Source organism: Poecile atricapillus, chromosome 13 (genome assembly GCF_030490865.1).
Source record: "Poecile atricapillus isolate bPoeAtr1 chromosome 13, bPoeAtr1.hap1, whole genome shotgun sequence".
NCBI classification, from domain to species: Eukaryota; Metazoa; Chordata; class Aves; order Passeriformes; family Paridae; genus Poecile; species Poecile atricapillus.
The window spans coordinates 8891952-8910043 of NC_081261.1; the positions used below are offsets into that span (position 1 = coordinate 8891952).

The window sequence follows — 18092 nt, forward strand, 5'->3', positions numbered from 1 at the left end:
TGTCTGAACAATATTCTGCAAACGAGTGAAAAAAGTTGTGTCAGAGAACAAAGGATGAGTCACACAGAATTACTCAATAAGAAACAGCAAGTCAACCTTCGTAGGATTTGGGTGATGTGGATACCTCCTGAAATTATGCTTCACTGCAGCATCAGTCATGATGGAAACAAGACACACACAGCAGTGAAAATACCCTGTCGTTCCATAAGTGGAAAATTTCAGGTGACAAAAACCAAAGCAAAAGGCAGTCACACTGTATTTCTGATAGCTCATGTAAACTCTGCAAAGTGAGCCCAGAAATCTCCCAAAGAAGTCTGAGGAGCAGTGACGTTTTACCCGCTATCCCATCAGGAACAAGAGACTGATGACAGGAATGATTGAGGCTGGATTTTGACACTTGAGCATACATAGAGTAGGTGTAGAGAAGATTACAGTTATGCACACAGATGGAAGAAGTAGATCACTGGAGAACAGAAGTGTGACAGTATTAAGACAGATAAAGTAATTTATTTTATAGGAAACGATTATACAGTTGAGAATCGTGGGGTGCTTTCTTTTCCATCAGAGTGAAAAGGAAAGAATATCTGATTTTATTCCACATGATCCACAAGATGTGTCATGTGCTTCTGACGGAATCAGACATAAAATGGTTTAGAGAGTGGGTGAACATTTGGATTTCTACCTGATTGACAATGTGCAAGTCAGGGAATTGGCCCGGCATCAATGAGTATCTCATTAATTTTGGCATTAAATACTGTCAACACTGAGGGAAGAAAGTCATGTAACAGGTTCAGAATCAAGACATTGCCCTATATTTGAAGAATCAGCATTGAAATTAATATAATTTTACTAATTCCCTGTCCCAGGCTTTACCTTGTGGAAGCTGGAACAACTCTTATGTTTAGGAGTGGGGATTTTTTAACCGGGGTTTCTTGGTGTCCTTTTAATCTAGTGACCAAACATAAAAAAAACCCAAACTCTGCTGGCAGTCACCCACTGGGAGTTGCCTTGATGCCAGCAAGAACTTCCACCCAAATCTGGCAAAAATATGGTCTTCTGCTCAGAATTTCAGGATTTTGCACTGTTTTGCAGCAGTGACACCGTGCAGAGATCAGCAAATATTCTGCATTTAAGTGCCAATGCTTCTGTCTCCTGCCTAAGGTGTGCACAAAGCAGGACTGGTTCCTAGCAGCAGAATGGTTTGTATTCTTTGTGTTCTGGCATGCTGAGGCCAAATTCTCCCTTACAGACAACCCAGGAGTTCTACAGAAATTAGAATATGAAGTCTGAAATTCTGCTTGAACAGGATGGAAGAAAACGAGTCTTTAAGGAGGAGAAACAATTTGAGGTAGCTCAAAATTATTTCAGAAATTAATTCACTTTGAAATAATTGGCAATGCTATCTAGGCACCAGGTAGGCAATTATTTATTTTATAAAGTTAGAGTTCTAAGGGATGTTGAAATTGGAGAGCAGAATTCTTGTATAAAATATTTGTTTTTTCCTGCTAGTTTCCCATAGTGTTATCTGTAAAACACACTCAGACAGTACAAAGGCATCAGAGTCTTTCAAAGCCTTTTCCATATTCTTCCTCTGCACATTACAGAGGGAGATATTAAGAGTTGAGCAAACCATCAAAAGAAATGTATGTGATTAAATTCTCTTTGCTTGAGTAGACTACATATTTTCTGAGGATCTGAGTCCAGAGACACCAGATGGTTGTTTTTTCTCAGATATTTAGGCACCTACACATGCCCAGCAGTATTTTCAACATGTCCAAACACTTCATTCTCTAAATAACCATTAAAAATATTGATGAAACATTTTCATCCTACGATTTTTTTTCTAAAATATCAAAGGAAAAAAAAAATACTTCTGTAGAAATTTGTAACTGAAGAGATGAGCACCCCCAGGGTACAGACTGGGGACCACACAGATCTGGGATATTTCTGCCAAATGCAACACCAGACAGTGAAAAGTGATGGCAGCAGCTCTAGAAACAACCTGGCACTGGAGGAGTTAAAAACTGCAGTTAAAGAGAGATTGAAAAGTACAGCCAAATTTAGCTGTGTTGTGACCACGTAGTTAAACATCTCTGTCCCTCCCCACCTTCCAGGTTTCCCCAAAACTGAACAAGGACACAAAAATACACCTGGGAAGGGTGATTTGAAGGCGTTCAGCTGGCATTTACCCTACAGAAATTCAGCAAAGAGTCCTGAACCCCAAAAAGAGAGGATGGAGGCAGCTCAGGGAGGGGAAGATGAGAACTATAAACACAAAACAAAAATACCAAATTTACTCCCTCTTTTCTAGGAACATGGATCTTGTGAAGCTGAATGCCAGCAGAGCTCTCTGGTAGCCAAACAGCCTGTGCTGGGTTCTGCTGAAGAGGAATAGGGTGTTACTTATATTCCTAAAAAGAATATATGCTAAGAAGAATATATGATGTTTTGTCCTAGAGATACTTTTTTTAGATTCCTGACATTTCAGTAAATTAGTTTATAGCAAGATACAAAGGAAGATGGTCTTGGGGAACAATTAGAGAATTTTAAAATGCAGTGAAAAGTTACAGGGAAAAATCTCTTTGCTATAATTGATATTTGTCTCAAAGGGAATTAATGGAATTTTATGACTTTGATCTTCTAAAGAATGAGGTTCTTAACTTCATTAGTCGTTTTGCTTCAGTTTCAGTATGGATGCCACAAGAGAGAAGCCCCCAGCCTTTTAAAAGGGGCAATCCTCCTACATTTGTCACAGCTGCCCTGCTGAAGTTCCGTTCAAGAGACCAGTTAAAGAGATTTTGGGACAGAAAATCCATTATAATTAATGAGCATTCATAATTAATAGCTGGCCTGATGTAGCCTTTGAGAAGGATCACAGCTTTTCTCCTTATGATCTTAATGCAATAATTTCACTTTATGATCACAACCTTTCTCTCTACTTAAAAACTTAGCAATGGCTTAAATGATAGCAGGAGTTAGACAACTCCACTATTAAACAAGGTTAATAAAGCTCTTTAGTTTGCTGTTCTCAGAGACTGTACTAACTGTTCTGATTATAAAACATGAATTTTAATAACAATACTGTACTGTACTCTTCACCTACATAGGTTTAGAACTAATTAAAATACAACAGGAATGTATCTGCTTCTATCTAGGCAAGGAACATGACTGAGTAACATCTTCTTCCATCACCTCATAAGAACCATCTCTTGCTAACACTGCTTTCTTCTGCAAAGTTAAAAATCAGGTGAAGCTTTTGCTTAACTAATGGGAAAAATTAGTTGCAAATATTTCTATTGGTTTTATATTTCATGCAGCTTTATGAGCACTGTTACAGGTGGGAAAAAGAAAATATTGTTTTTCTAACTGATAGTGGAGTCTGAGTTTATCAAATTAATTTCCATGAAATTATGACAATGAAATTAAAACCAATTTTCTTGCCCCATGAATGAGCAGAGATTCCAGAAGCAATAAGGTTTCAGATTATTAAAATAACCCTTGTCACACCCTGGTATATTTTATTTCCAGGGACATTGAACAAGCAGAAGCTGCAGACCTCAGGGATGCTCAGGGATGAGCCATGGCCCTGCCATGGAGCATTTCCCCAAGGCTTCCCCAGGCACAGGCTGCTCCAGCACGCTGCTCCCCTTCCCCTCTGGCAGCGTGGGCAGGCACCTTGCCTTGATTCCTGATAATTACAGGAATCGCAGGCAGAGCCAGCCCAGAGCTGTCAGGGCTGGCAAGGGGACACAGAGGACACAGAGGACTCACAAGGGTGAGGAACTGGATTCTCTCCTGCAGGGCTTCCCACTCCCAGGGCTTCTTCTCCATCTCTCCATGGACAGCTGGGCTTTCTTCTCTTCTGGCTCTCCCCAAAGGTCTGAACAGCAACCTCTCACAGACACAAGGAGAGGGTGCTCCAAGCTTTGTGGAGAGACTTAGAAATCTGGATCACCAGAAAAATTTCATCTGATCCAAGGCTGGGTCTGCTCAGGGAGGGTCAATGTACTGTCACTTCCATAATAAAATGTATATGAAATATAGAGTGCTGACAGTATGTATCAAATCCTTCTCTGGGATTCACTCTCCACCACAGAACAAGGAATAAACACAGGCACAGAAACCTGATTTACAGGTCTGAGAGCATTTTGTCTCCCTTTTTGGGTGAGTGTCTTCAGTGAACAGCTCAAATCTTTCAGATCAGCTCTTCTGTAGGAATGGAAATGACAAATTTACCCATTCCTTGTACGTCTGCAGGTGTTTTTAGAGAACAGATAAACAGGGAAGCGGCTGCTTTTCTCAATTAAAGCTTTCATAAAAAGAAATCAAAACAAAGTTTTTGTTCTGCCGTTCTACAGATAATTTACTTCAGTTTGGGACACAAACAAGATTTCAGCTGATGGAAACTTTGTCTCTGCAGAGGACAGAACATCAGCTGCTATGGCCAGGCCCTGTTTTCAAAGCTCTGTGTGTTTTAGAAAAGGTTTCTATCATAACACTAAAAAGACCCTGGAGTTAAAAACAAGCAATGTGATGATTTCTTGAGTCAGACTATTCTGAATGACAAATCAGAAACCACAAAACTCTTTATCAAGCAGCACACAAGCAATCAGATTCCCCAATCCCTGGCCTGCTGGGAAACGTTGTGTTCAATTTTCCTTTTATTTTTTCACATTCATAGATGGAAATACATCTTAAAGCAGTAGCCAGCCACATTGAGGGAGTGATACTTCAGTGGGATGTTGGTTTAACTTTCCAGAGAGTGTCAATACCTTATTAGGATTTCAGCTTCATCACCCCCAGGGTTCAGCTCCATCTTCCATCTTCTTGTTTTAGTTGGTTCTTTAGTATTTTTTTTTTTTTTAAATTTTTTAACCACATCAGAGCACCTTGTCACATTTACTGATTAATCCCTAGGTCCCTGCAGGGTAAGGAAGTATTACCAAGTCTTTTTCAAACTAAGGAGGAGTTTGAAAACTAAGATATTGCAAAATAGGCATCTTGTTGCACAGAATATGACCAGAGATATCCAGACTTGGCATGCATGCAGGGAGGGAGGAACATCCCTGGTTTGTAAAAATAATTCCATCTAAATGTCTAGGGGATCACCCTGGTTTAATAACTCACCTTATTACTTAGTGTTGACTCCCCTCGGAATTTCCAATTAATATCAACCCTAAGGAAAACAGGGCAAAAATCAATAAGCAGAGAAGAAAGAGGAGCCCCATCTCCCCAGGCTGTCACCTGCTGCCTGACAGCCACAGCCACACTGACAGACCCTGCCCTGGGGTCAGAAAGAGAGGAGAAAAAATTTCTGACACCAGACAGGTGAGTTGTACCAGCAAGAAGCCATAAGCAAAGAAAGACTCTGGTAATAAAAGAACCCTGTGATGGTCTGTGAAGCTTCATGAACAATCCTTGGCTCATCCCAAATACCTGATACTGGCAAAATCAATGTAGGGAGAAGGAGGGCAATGCCAGAGGATTTCTAGCTGAGAGTTCAACACTTTTTCAAGAGGTGATGGGGACCCCCAGCTACTTCTGATCTGAATTCCCTATAATGAAGTTAACATTACAGTTTAATAGGAAGTTTTGTAGCACACCAGTGGAACAGGCAGGAGGAAGGTCATACACACAGGTGGGATGGGTTTTGTACAGCAGCCTGGAGAAAAACTCCTTTTAATCATTTTGAGAAGAGGCATGAATAGCAGAGAGATGAGAAGCACAATTTTCCACAGCCTCCCCAGATCTCCTTCTGATCCCCAGAGGATCTGTTCAGGATGGGACTGATATTTCCTTTTATCCATATTGCAGATTGGTGAGGAACTGCTAACACCAGAAGCAAACTGCATTCAAAACTGAAACCTCGTAGTGAGTCGTAACCCTTCCTCCTTTCTTTTCCTAACTAAAATTCAACCCCCAATAGCTGGGGTTAAACACTGGGAATACAGACACAGTGACCAGCACACAGCCTTGTTACTGCACAGACCTGTCCTTGAACGTGCCCCCTGTCCACGAGAGCACCAGGCTGGGCCAGAAGCAGCCCCAGGGAGCATCCTTGTGCTGCAGGGACAGGACTAACGTGGTCCTCAGCAAACACAGGCAGGCAGCCTGCAGAGCAGCACTGCTGTGTCCTCCCAGGACCGAGCTGACACCCCTGGCCTGGGTGAAGCTTTTCTCCTGCCCAGAGCTGGGCTGCTGCAGAGCCCAGCACAGCATCCATGGCCTCTTTTGTTCCCAGCTCAGCTGACAAACCAGTGCTGCTTGGCTTGAGATCACTTCAAGTGTAAAGGAGCTACCTTTCTCTCCAATGAAACCTTTTGCTTTTTCTTCCAGAGCACCTCCTGCTCATGTTCTGCATGTGTGGATGTATGGAAGCTGCATCCCCAGGAGCGTCACTGGATGCCCACCCACATCTCCTGGCTGTATGAAACCAGTGAGCTTTGCTTTGCCTTCTGAACACACCAAGAAGGCGACTGCACAGAGAAAATTACAATTTCTGTCAGGACTGAGGGAATCCATGCATGACCACACACGACCTTTCACCAAGGGTGATGCTCTTCACCCTGCAGAACACCCCGGAATCCACGTGGAGCTGCTGGAGCTGCCCACTGTGCTGGATCACTGAAGGCAGGGCAGGGAGGCTGGGGTGCTCCCACCATCCAAGAACAGCCAGGGCTTCCCTACATCCACTGGAGCAGCGGCAAAGCTTTCTGGGATGGAGGGAGGTATGTGGTGCTTGCTGCCCATCCGATGCCTGGATGAATCACAACGCTCCTCCCAGCCTAGGGAAGAACAAAGGATCTGGATGCACTACTGACCAAATGCACACAAGCTCCCTTTTACAGAATCATAGAATGGTTTGGGCTGGAAGGGACCTTAAGATCATCCAGTTCCAGCCCCACTGCCTCAGACTTCTCTGGAAACTCCCTAAATTCTCCTCCTCCAGCTGGTGCAAACATGTCAGGAGAAACCTGATGGTAGAAGTTAGTTGGAAATAGCACACACAAACTCTCCTGAAACAAAACATTTTCAAGGCTTCTCTGCACTTGAGCCAATTTCTTCAGGCATCCTGCCCCATGTTTAAGAACCAAAGGCAAGATACCCCCATTAGGTGTCTAGTGCTAAGTTTTATGGCCCTGCACTTAAAAATATGTTCCTAAATATCTGAATCCCAGGCACCTGGAAATAAGTATTTGCCTTTGAAGCGAACAAAAAGGGAAATAATCTCTTACATTACATTATTTTCATTTTCTTTCCTTTATTTGGTTTTAAGCTGCTTTTATGCAGCACTGGAAAGTTACAGCCCATGATTTGTTGCATTCTGGTCTGCTAATAGAAACATCCCCCTGACTGCTGCTCACTGTGCAGAGCAGAAGGATCGTAAGGCAGATTGTAAATGGTTGCATTACGGAGAAAGATAATGTTTCTTTCCACTTTCATTTCCCCTGGTTGGTGTTTATCGTGGTAGGGGTTGCGTAAGCATATGAGAGAGAGATCATGCATTATTTACCAGGCTGGAACTGGGGAAAGGCTCCAGCCTTTCCGAGTGTGGATGAACGCCCAGCAATTCCCACCCGCTAAGATTTGTGCTGTGTTTGCTGGGAGCTTGGCTGAAGGATTGTTAAAGCAAATAGGATGGTCCTGCCAGCCTGGAGAGTGGCACTGGATGGGGCTGAGGGTCACAGGCTCTTGTGTCCCTCCTTTCAGCTCTGGACATTATTTATTGTCACTATTATTTATATGTCATTATTTATTTCACACCTTGACAAGACTGGACCAGAACTGCCACTGAGTCAGCACAACCATCAACCAATTCCTTCAGGTCTGCTGGGGCTCCAACACATCTGAACGAAATTTCTTGCTTTTGAATGTAGCTGAGGGCAGACAAACCCAGAGATGGGGGAGACACAGGAGGAGGCAGAAACCTTTCCAGCTTCAGGATTGTCCCCACGATGCCACTGGGGCCAGCAGTGCTGACCCAGTTTCTAAACGGGACAGGCAGTTGCAACACTCTAAGGTTTATTATCATCAAACTCTAGACAGTGGCAGAGGCTCTGTGTTTGTCCTTGCAGTACTAAGGCAGTGCACATAAAATCTAACAAAATAAGCCACTAAATTCTGGCAGCCTTGGGAAAGAATTAAAAAAATCTGAAAAACCAAGAAACAAACCCAGTGAAACTACTAAATAAGGAATAAGTTAATGAGGAAAAATTACAAGGAGCTGAAGACTTTAAATGCTCTTCCAAATTAAGGAGAATAAAGGGAAAGGATCAGCTCTTATTTCTGAAATTAAGGTGTTATTTATGGCAATTTAGCTGTTTTAAGATTAAGCCTGGATACAGTGCCACAGAAAATACATCTGATTTACTCCCAAGGCTTCTCATCAGTTTCTATATGAGCACCAGCCAGCCACCCAAAAAGCAAGAGGAGTTCTGAGCTCCCTGTGTGCACACACAGCACCTGTAAAACCCCCGGGGATTTATCCCCACGCTGGCAGCTGCACTGGACCATTGGGAGCAATCCTCAGCCCACAGCACTGGCACCGGAGCTGAGCTCTGGCACCTTCGGGACAGGAATCTTACAAGAATGAGAACATTTGGTAGCAGCAAAAGGGAAAAAAATTAAAGATTCTGGTTCTGTGTCTGCGTGCAACCTGCATGTGAAAAGGGGTGGAAGGAGGGTGCAGGGAAGGGACACAGCCCCACGGGCCCCACTCACCAGGCAGAGCAGAGAGCGCCTTTGCCCTGTCCCAGCAGTGAGGGAACCATCCCAAACACGGGACTGTGCCATCCCCCTCCAGGGACACATCCTCTGGCTCGGGGAACACTCCCCACGGGCTCAAGGGAGGGAGGGAGGGAGGTGAAAGATGCCAAGGAGCCCCTGGCAGAGCCCCTTCTTCTGCACCACACTTCTGTGCAGGGAGGAAACACATCAATGACCACAAAACCCCTGTACACCTCTGTAGTATCTTCCCCTATAACAGAGTTGGTAACATTTGCAGAGAACCTGTTAAACATCAAGACTGTACACACTATTCGTAGGATTCAGCCCCAGAAGCCTTCCTGTTTTTCCTATATATTAACAAAACAATAAAGGAAATAAATAAAAAAGGGTATAAAGCTTTGTTAAACTCAAAAACAGTTCAGAGAGGAGAGAGCTGAAGATGGGATGGTGCTGGGAAGACATTCAGCCTTGCCATGCCGCTGTTCACAGACTCCCCTCTTTGAAGGAGACATGAAAGGAGACATTGCAACACGACAGTGGCAAACTCCGTGGCTCTGTTGGTTTTTCCAGCCCCCTTGGCTGCCTGCTTCAGCGTCCTGTTCTTTGAACCCGCAGAGTAAATAGGTGTGACTCCCGTGGCTCTGCGGGCAGATGTGTTCCCAGGAGGAGCCCTGGGGGCAGGCAGGAAAAGCCTCCGCTGCCACCCTGGAGAGCAGCATGAGGCAGCCAGAGCAGCTGGCCTGAAAAACTGGGGAAAGAGAGAAGAACAAGAATCAAGAAAACCTTCCACAGAGGAAGATGTCCCTGTGAATGAAGGGGTCCCCAGGACTCGTAAGTAAACACGCAGGTAATGTTTTTTCTGAGGCTGGATGCAGGAGGATGTGAACAGGAATGTGTTGGCTTTCTAGCACCCCAGCAGAGCTGCTGGAGGCACGATGGGTTTAACTGGAGCACCTGGAGCTTGGCAGGAGATGAGGAACATGCTGACGAGGGGCTCAGAGGGTCTTGATTTGATTCGATTTGATTCAAATCGAACTGGCCAGAAGATTTCTCTCCATTTGCCCTCTCTCAGCAGAAATATTTATTATGCTAAGTGAAATGTTTAACCACTGGCACTGTTGGCTACAACAGCTCAGCATAAGCAGCTTTAGCAGCTGCTGGGATCAGCACCCTGGGGCTGAAGATGTTTTCCTCTGCCCAGTTCTCTTCCTCGCTCCTCTCGCCTCCAGCTCTGTCCCCCGCCCGTTTTACAAGTTGCAATGCGTTAAAATAAAAGTATTAACTGTGCTTATCTGATGCATGGGAGATTGTGAGAGTAAGCTGGCAAGCAGCCAGGAGCTAATAGCAGCATAAAGCAATTTGCTGAAAAAAAAAGAATTAACATGCTAATTGTCAGGCTGGAGAGGGTGCTGGGGATCACAGAGAAGTGGGGAAAAAAAGGGGGGGAGGTCATTGATTACTCTAGATTTAAACAATAAAGGACTGGGAAGGAAAGAAAGAAAGCAAGAAAGGTTTTGAGGCAATTTTCTTCTTTTCTTGTCCCATTCTCTGCTACCCTCCCCCTGCTCCAAACCTCCAGCCAGAGCCTCAGGCACTCTCGGGAATTTATCCGCAGATCTCTTCCTTTTTAGCGCGGTGTGGCTGGCATCTGCAGCCCGGAGCTGCTCGGTACCGGCAGCAGCTCTGCCCTGCCCACGGGGCCAGCGCCGGGGAGCGGCTGCCGGGGCTCGGAGCCCCCAGCCCGGCACAGCCCCGGCCCCAGCCCGGCACAGCCCAGCGAGCCGAACAGCTCACCCTCGCCCCTTCCCAGGGAAGCTTTTTTTTTTTTTTTTTTTTGGTGTTTCTTTCTTGAACAAAGAGACGTCGCTGTTTTTTTTAATTATTATTTTTTAAATTTTATTTTTCCTCAAAGCCATGAAAGGAGTGCCTGGAAAGCTCAAGCAGAAAGCCCAGCCTCAGCGCTGGCTCCACAGAGCGCCGTGAACTGGGATGAAGAAAGTCAACTAATGCTTCCCAGCACCAGGATTTCAGCAGCACGGAGCCTCCCGAGACAGAGAACCGCGACGGCAAATCCAGCAGGATCTCCAGGCAGCAGCAGCCTCTCCGTGCAGATGCCGTTCGAGCCCGGATTTATGTGAATCCCATTCCTCCAAACCAGCTGCGAACCCACCGTGCCTCCCGTTCCCGGACAGTGAGCGCTGCCAAGCCGTGCTGCTCCTGCCTGGGGCCAGCACCGGCGCTGCGAGAGCCTCTTCCTCACCCCATGCAGGTGGAGAGGTGGCACAGAGCTCCCGGCACATCCCCAGAGCTCCCGGCACATCCCCAGAGCTCCCGGCACATCCCCAGAGCTCCCGGCACATCCCCAGAGCTCCCGGCACATTCCCAGAGCTCCCGGCACATCCCCAGAGCTCCCGGCACATCCCCAGAGCTCCCGGCACATCCCCAGAGCTCCCGGCACATCCCCAGAGCTCCCGGCACATCCCCAGAGCTCCCGGCACATCCCCAGAGCTCCCGGCACATCCCGGCTGAGCAGCAGATGAGCCAGCGCATCTCCCCAAACGAGGCGTGCTGGGGGAACAAGGGCCAGGACTCGAGGTACCTGTATCATTTTTGATTAATACTTGTGGATAAATGCTGTAAATATGAGCCAAGAAGACTTAAAAGAAAGTCGCTGAGCCATGCAAGTGAATTAATTTGTGTTAGACAACATGCGGCTGGGTTGCAGCCTCTTACAAGCAGGAACATTATTTCTTTCCTATGCCAAAGACTGACTGCGTTTGCCCTCCTGCTTTACTTCTGCCGTGGAGGAAATTTAAGCAAGAACATGTACAGTGAATTTCTCAATTCAACCAGTGCCACTGAAGCTCACCTAATGATTCAGACCAACACTCCCTACCTGAGCAGCACTCCGAGACCCGTGAGCTCCTCCGCTCTTTACATGTCGACAGCCAGGGTGTTAAAAGAAGGGGAAATAAATAAGCCAGACCTGGTGACTTACATAATTCTGTTTTTCTTTCTGTTCTTGACTGTGACATTCATTGTGTTCTTCATAAACTGCCAGCTGAAAAATTCTTTTTTTGCTACTCTTCCTTACGACAGATCGCTCAGGGAGGCGAGGAACCCGTGGAGGACACAAGCTGTCTGACACTTCTCATTCCAGCAGGAGCAGGCACCAGGAACCCTGAGCAATGAGGTGTTAGTGCCATGTGCATGGATGTGACCCCCTCTGGAGCAATGGGCAGGAGGAGATTGCTGAAAATTACGCTGTATGCCAATCTGAGTAGCTGTAAATAAAAAGCTCTGTTAACAACAGAGGAAAATGCTTTAGCAAATTGATAGAGTTTTTGTAAAAAATTGCCCCGTGATTCCAGATTAAGCTCTGTGTGTATGCAAATGTCATCATCCACCCATTCAGTGTCCATACAAGGATAATTGTATTAACAGCAATCTCTGATTTGGGCATCTGGTGGAGCTTGTTCCCCCATGTTTATGAAACCAAACATCAAATGTAAAAAAACCAGTGTATTTACCTAACAGCTCCACTCTGAGATGAGTTTACTTTCCAGACCCATTTCTCCCAACTGCTGGAACTGCATGGTGATGCTGTGGGAGGCCTGCCAGGCAGGAGGAGAAAATGAAAAATGTTTATTTAGGCTTTTGATTGTCATTCTGTTCAGGGTGTTTTTGATGTTTGAATGCGTCATCGATCAAGTCTTAAGTTACTACTTATGTGAAACACTTATTACCTACGGAATTTATTTTCAACTCTCACAAGCTGCAAAGGAAATTATTTGCCACAGCATGAAACCAAAATAATCAAGATGGGGAGAAGTGGGTAAAGAAAATGAATACATTTAATATTATGCAAACTAATGAAAGGGGTGAAGAGAATTCTCCAAGTTTGGCACACAAAGTGGGTAAGTTCTGAAAGCCATAAAACACAGCTTTATAGGAATAGTTGCTGTACTGCACAGTATCCCCACTCCTTGCTCTTCATCTAAACCTAGCCCAATTAGAAGCATGAATTATTAATATGGCAACAGCTTGATTGAACACTGGTCACTGGCAACCTCCACCTTTTCAAACTACTAACTATCCAATTTTGCTCTAAAATCAGAACAAATAAAAGCTCATGTATAACACTGGTAGCTGAAGAGCTATTTTGGAGATGCTGATTTCTTGTAAACTTGCAGTTACAGCACAATTCCAGATCAAGCTGCATGAACCTGGGAAGAGTGTCCATAATTCCCACAAACAGTGGGAAAAGGGATTTTTTTTTTCTTTTCCTTTTTTCTTTATGGCTCAACATACAGGAGAATCGCAGATATCCAGAAACACTCAGTCCTAAATCCTATTTTAGCTGCTGTTTTGGGTACTGGATCATCTGAAATGGGGTTCAAAGTGGTTTCAGATGCTGCTCCTAACTCTGTTCTTGACCTGCAGAGTACACCAGAGGCATTGCATGTAAATATGCATAAATAACTTATTTCATCCAAATGAGGAGATTTTACAATGCAATTACACACACATACAGGCTTGCACTTGAGAACACAGACAAAATGTGTATATGTGGAAGTCAGTTTGCAAGCTTTTTCTTTTTTAATCCAAAAATTTAACAGTTGATAACACTTCCATGTCCTTGTCTTTGCTACCATGTTTTATTTTGCTCAAATAAGCTGAACTACTACATAAGAGATTTCAGTATTTTATTCCTTGTTACGTGGCCAATACTTCCTCTGAACCAAATTTAACTGGTGTAATTCCAAGCAGTTACTCTAATGCAGAAATCAACAATAAATCCAAGTGTATTTCTCTCAGCCCTTTTTGAATAAATCAAGTTTTATCAAATCAGGCATTTCTTATTTATTTTTAAGCAATGACAGCTTGTTTTCAGCTACCAGCCATAATGAGTTTGGTCTAAGAATTTCTGCTGGCAAAAGGCTCAGAACCTGACAGAGCACATGTTGCTTTGCACTCTTTATTTAAACATTCAAGAATAGCTCCAGAATAATCCTATTTTTCTCCAAAACTTGGTTGGAGTAATAGTACAGAAGAACCTGTCATGCTGAGAGTGTTAACTGATTTTCTGGGAACACTTTTATCCATGCCCTGTGTTGCTCTCATTACTATCCAGCATCATTTCTATTGCAGAAGAAAGTTCTATTAATGATACTCAGACTCCAAGAATCCCACAACAGTTTGGGCTGGAAAGGACCTTAGAGATCATCCAGTACCACCCCCTGTCATGGGCAGGGTCATTTTCCAAAGCCAAGTTGCTCCAAGCCCCTTCCAATCCGGCTTTGAGCACTTCCAGGGATGGGGCACCACCACAATTTTAGCCAATGTACAAAACCTATGTGTAGAAAGCATTCTGTTTCACCAGGCCCAGAATTCAAGCTGGCCAAAAAATCCACTTTCCAACCACAAACACACCAGGGAGGCACTGACAGGCCTTGCTTCATTTTCTGGAACAGTTTTATTGGATGTACGACATGTGTGGGGTCCCACATGGATTCTCCCTTTCCCTCACTCTCTGCCAGTCACAGCCCTGCCCCTGACACAAACACACCATTCCCTGTGTCTCTTACCAAATCCCATTTTCTCAATGTGCCTTTTGAAAGAGCCTCTTTCAAACACAGGGCTCTGAACAGAGCCCTGCAGCAGCCTCCCCCTCCTGATGGCTTTTCTTCAAGGCAGACTGGAGGTCAATACACTGCCAGAAGAAAGGTGAGTGAAACTCCAGGAATCTGGGGCACGAGGCTGTGAGAAGCAGAGCGGTCCCCATTCAGAGAAATTCTCAATAATCAGCTTTGCTTTCAAAAGAGGAGCAGCTCCTGTAACACCCTGATGAGAATCTGTAGCCTTCACATCCACAGCTAAGTGCTCTGCTGAATCAGGAGCTGTGTGTTGAAGAAGGCTCTAACTCTCCCTCTGGGCCAGGGAAAGAACTCATCACTTCCACCTGGAAGCAGTGAGACCCTTTGAAGCTGATCCCACCCTTTGAATGATTATTATTATTATTATTATTGTGCTATTTCATTCTGTTGGCTTTGCCCTCTCAGTTGTGGATGGTTTTGAATGCAGCTGCCCAAGCCATTGGCACAGGCAGTGCCCATGGGGAGTTTGCCACAGCCCTGTACTGAGGAACCAAGGAGGAAGCACCAGCTCCGTGCTCCTCTGCGAGAGCTGTCCATGACTGGGAGCTCACTCATCCCATTGCTCTGCCTGAACACTGTTTGTTAACATTCTGGACCAGCAGGACACATCTTTCTTCTCACATTTCCTGCTGTAGCTGGGCTTCCTCATGAGCATTTGTCCTCCTGCACTTGCCTTTCCCCTGATAAATATCAGAAGCTGAGGGTTTTCTATACCCCATGCCACATGGCCATGACAACTTCTGCCTGGAAAGAGCTCACCTGTAGGACTCACAAATCAAACTGCACAGCAAGACAACAGGCAAAGAATAAATCCTAAAAGCTAAATATTCTGTGTCTGTCTGAGGTGTCAGCCTGGTAACTAACCCTGTGCTGCATCATCACACTCTCCAAACCTGTATCAAACCACTGGAGCCACTGCAATTTGTAACTCCCTTGCTTCAAGGAGATTTCTTCCAGCACGTTCAAGCTCTGATGTCCTGGTGACAAGCAGCTGCCCCACTCCCACACAGCAGAGTGTGGCAGACCTGACCCCAGCAGATCACAAGGTTCAATTCAGCTCTGCCAAGGCACCTGCCCATGGTCCTTGCTCTCCTACATGCTTTGAGAACCAGGAGCTTTACCTACCTAATATTTGAAATATTTAAAACAATGGAAGATATATCAGACTGAGATGGTGAAAGGAAAAGAGACCTGATTGTGCTCACAGCACATTTGTGTTTAGGAGGCTCTTTCTTCCAGAAACTACATGTGTAAGTAGAAAAGTTTGCTGTAAATCCATTAATCCATACAGAAAATCTCCCAGGCAACAAGGTACAGACACAGTTATGTCAAGTTTTTTTTTCCTCTTCTTGCCTTCCTTTTTGCCCTCCTGGTATCATAAAATTCTTCTCTGCAGGGCTGAGCATCTGCATAGGGCACCACTGGTGAATTCTATTCATGGACACAACCTGGTCACTCCTAAGTTTGCACTTTTAAAATACTGTATTTACCTTAATTTCTTAGAGGAAACTTAAGAATTCCTTCTATTAAAATCTTTTTATGACACTGCTCATCAGAGACCTGAAATTTCAGAAAAAATAGTCTCCATTTGGCTCTTACAGAACAGAGCCCGTTTTGTCTGTTTTGTGTCTGAAGTCAAAGTCACACACACAGCTCAAAGCTGTCTCAAGTGACTCCTGAGTTGGCCATCAGCAGTTTCTCTAAGAGACTTCAGAAAATCAGGATTTGCAGGAGTGACTGGGTTACACAGCATTTCTAATTTAGTCCTGGAAATAAATTCTGTTATTGCAAACAACAGTTATTTCAAAAAAGAGAATGGAAAAAAAGGGAAAAAAATATTTATAAACAACAAAGTAAAATTTGCCTTAGAACAGAAAAGCTGCTAATTTAAAAGGTGTGGGGTTTTTCTTCCAATGCCTTGTGGAAAAAAGGAGTCCTGCAAGAAGCTGGAACACAGAATGGCTGGAGATGACCCAACAGCTTCTACCCCCCAGAATGTCACCCTTCAACACCCTCACCTCACATCTCCATGGAAGTGGCTTTACAGCATTTGTCATTGGGAAGGGAAATGTTATCTAAGTACCCTTATTTCTGAACACAAGTTGGAAGCTTATTTTCAAGGCCTAAGTCTGAAAAAAAATTGATTTCCCATTAATCTGCTGGTGTGTATAAATAGCACCTGTCCTTTTGTCATGATGAGATTTATCCCTTGCCCTCGCTGTCCCACATCACCTGGAGCAGGGACACTTTGGTGCCACGGTCCCTGTCTGTGCAAATCCCACTCAGTGCAGCAGCTCAGTCCCTGCTGACTCTGAGCAGCTCTTTGGTGACAGCCAAGCCAGCCCCAGTCTGGGGCAGGAGCTGCAGCTGGTGACAGGGACACTCCTGCCCAGGACACCTCTGGGTGCTGCCTCTGCTGCTCCCTCCAGCACAGCACAGGCAGCTCCAACAGCAACCCAGCTCAGCAATTCCATATGGAACCGGCAGAAACCTGCCCTGAACTCCAGGACAAGCATTGCTCCTGTCCCAGGGTACGGGACACCCCATGTTTAATTACTTTAAATGACTCTGAGGTATTGGCTTTTCACATAGCAGTGAACAGAAGCGGCATCTGACTTATTTAACACACAGTGAAGGTTGGAGAGGGGGTGGAAGAGGGGTGTTTCACCCAAAACCTTTTTTCCATCTGTAAAAATCCCATGAATAAAGAATTTCAGAGATTACTTTGGCTACCTGCTCCTGGAGTTGTTACTGTACCTCCAAATTCCCCAGAAAGACCAGTAAGATTAAAAAAACCCTCTTCATTTCTACATTACTTAAAACTTTTAATAATCAAAGTATTTTGTTTTCTTGATTTTTACTTAAAAATAAAATTCCAGCTTCTGGAAAGCAAATAAACCACTGAAACTTCATCTGAGATCTTGCTCACAAATTAGGCTGTATAATCTGTGTAATACCATCACAGTAAATCTTCCAGGGATTATCATCAAAATCATTGTTTTGGAAGCAAGCCCATAAAAATAGTACAATATAAAGTTTAATTAAAAATACAATTTTTTTTTTACCTGAGTGATTGGATTTTCATTCAGGAATGAGAATCCAGAGGATTCTCATCCTGAGAGGAAAAAACCTCATTATCGAGAAAATGGCAGAATTTCAGAGTATTACTGCAGGTGGCAGTCTGCTGGTAAAATTAAATCCCAAAGCAGGAAGCCCAGACAAGATAAAGTTGTATCAATATTTTCATTTCAGTTTTATACTAAATAAATTATTTGTCATTGTGGAACTAGGATTCAATGTTTTTTACTCACACTGCCAAAAAAAAAAAAAAAAAAAAAAAAGTACACCACTTTTCAGCCTCTATTTCTGTAGTATTTTGGTAAAAAAGGGAAAAATTGCCTTCCCATCAATCTTTAAAAATAAGCTAATATACAGTTCTAAATGTACATTTTATTTCAGCAGTAATGATACAAGAGATATCTGAGCAACCTTCAATTCACTGAAACACTTGGTCATTAGTTCAAAGCTCAACACATTCAGACCCATTGAGTTGTTTCAAAATGTTACAGTTGGCCCCAGTGGTAAAAGAAAACCCCAACCACACCCAACAATCACCAGACTGCTGAAGTCTTACAGATAAACAATTTTCTGTACTACCAACTGAAGTATTTCTGTAAGTGTATCAAAATGATACCATTTTGGCTACTG

The 18092-nt window shown here is 44.2% G+C and overlaps 1 protein-coding gene across 3 annotated transcripts; it reads left to right on the forward strand.

The window, feature by feature from the left end:
* The first annotated feature begins 9347 nt into the window (after positions 1 to 9347).
* SMIM32 (small integral membrane protein 32) lies at positions 9348 to 13564 on the forward strand. Of its 3 annotated transcripts, none has more exons than XM_058848698.1 (4): positions 9348 to 9574; positions 10640 to 11322; positions 11494 to 11716; positions 11827 to 13564. In XM_058848698.1, exons 2-4 carry the CDS (start codon positions 10991 to 10993, stop codon positions 11917 to 11919), a joined length of 648 nt encoding a protein of 215 aa, XP_058704681.1. In that variant the 5' UTR covers positions 9348 to 9574; positions 10640 to 10990; the 3' UTR covers positions 11920 to 13564. The 3 variants fall into 3 exon arrangements, with proteins under 3 accessions (XP_058704681.1, XP_058704682.1, XP_058704680.1); XM_058848699.1 differs by having other exon boundaries at positions 9349 to 9574; positions 11494 to 11644; XM_058848697.1 differs by having other exon boundaries at positions 9349 to 9574; positions 11494 to 13564.
* Positions 13565 to 18092: the final 4528 nt, after the last annotated feature.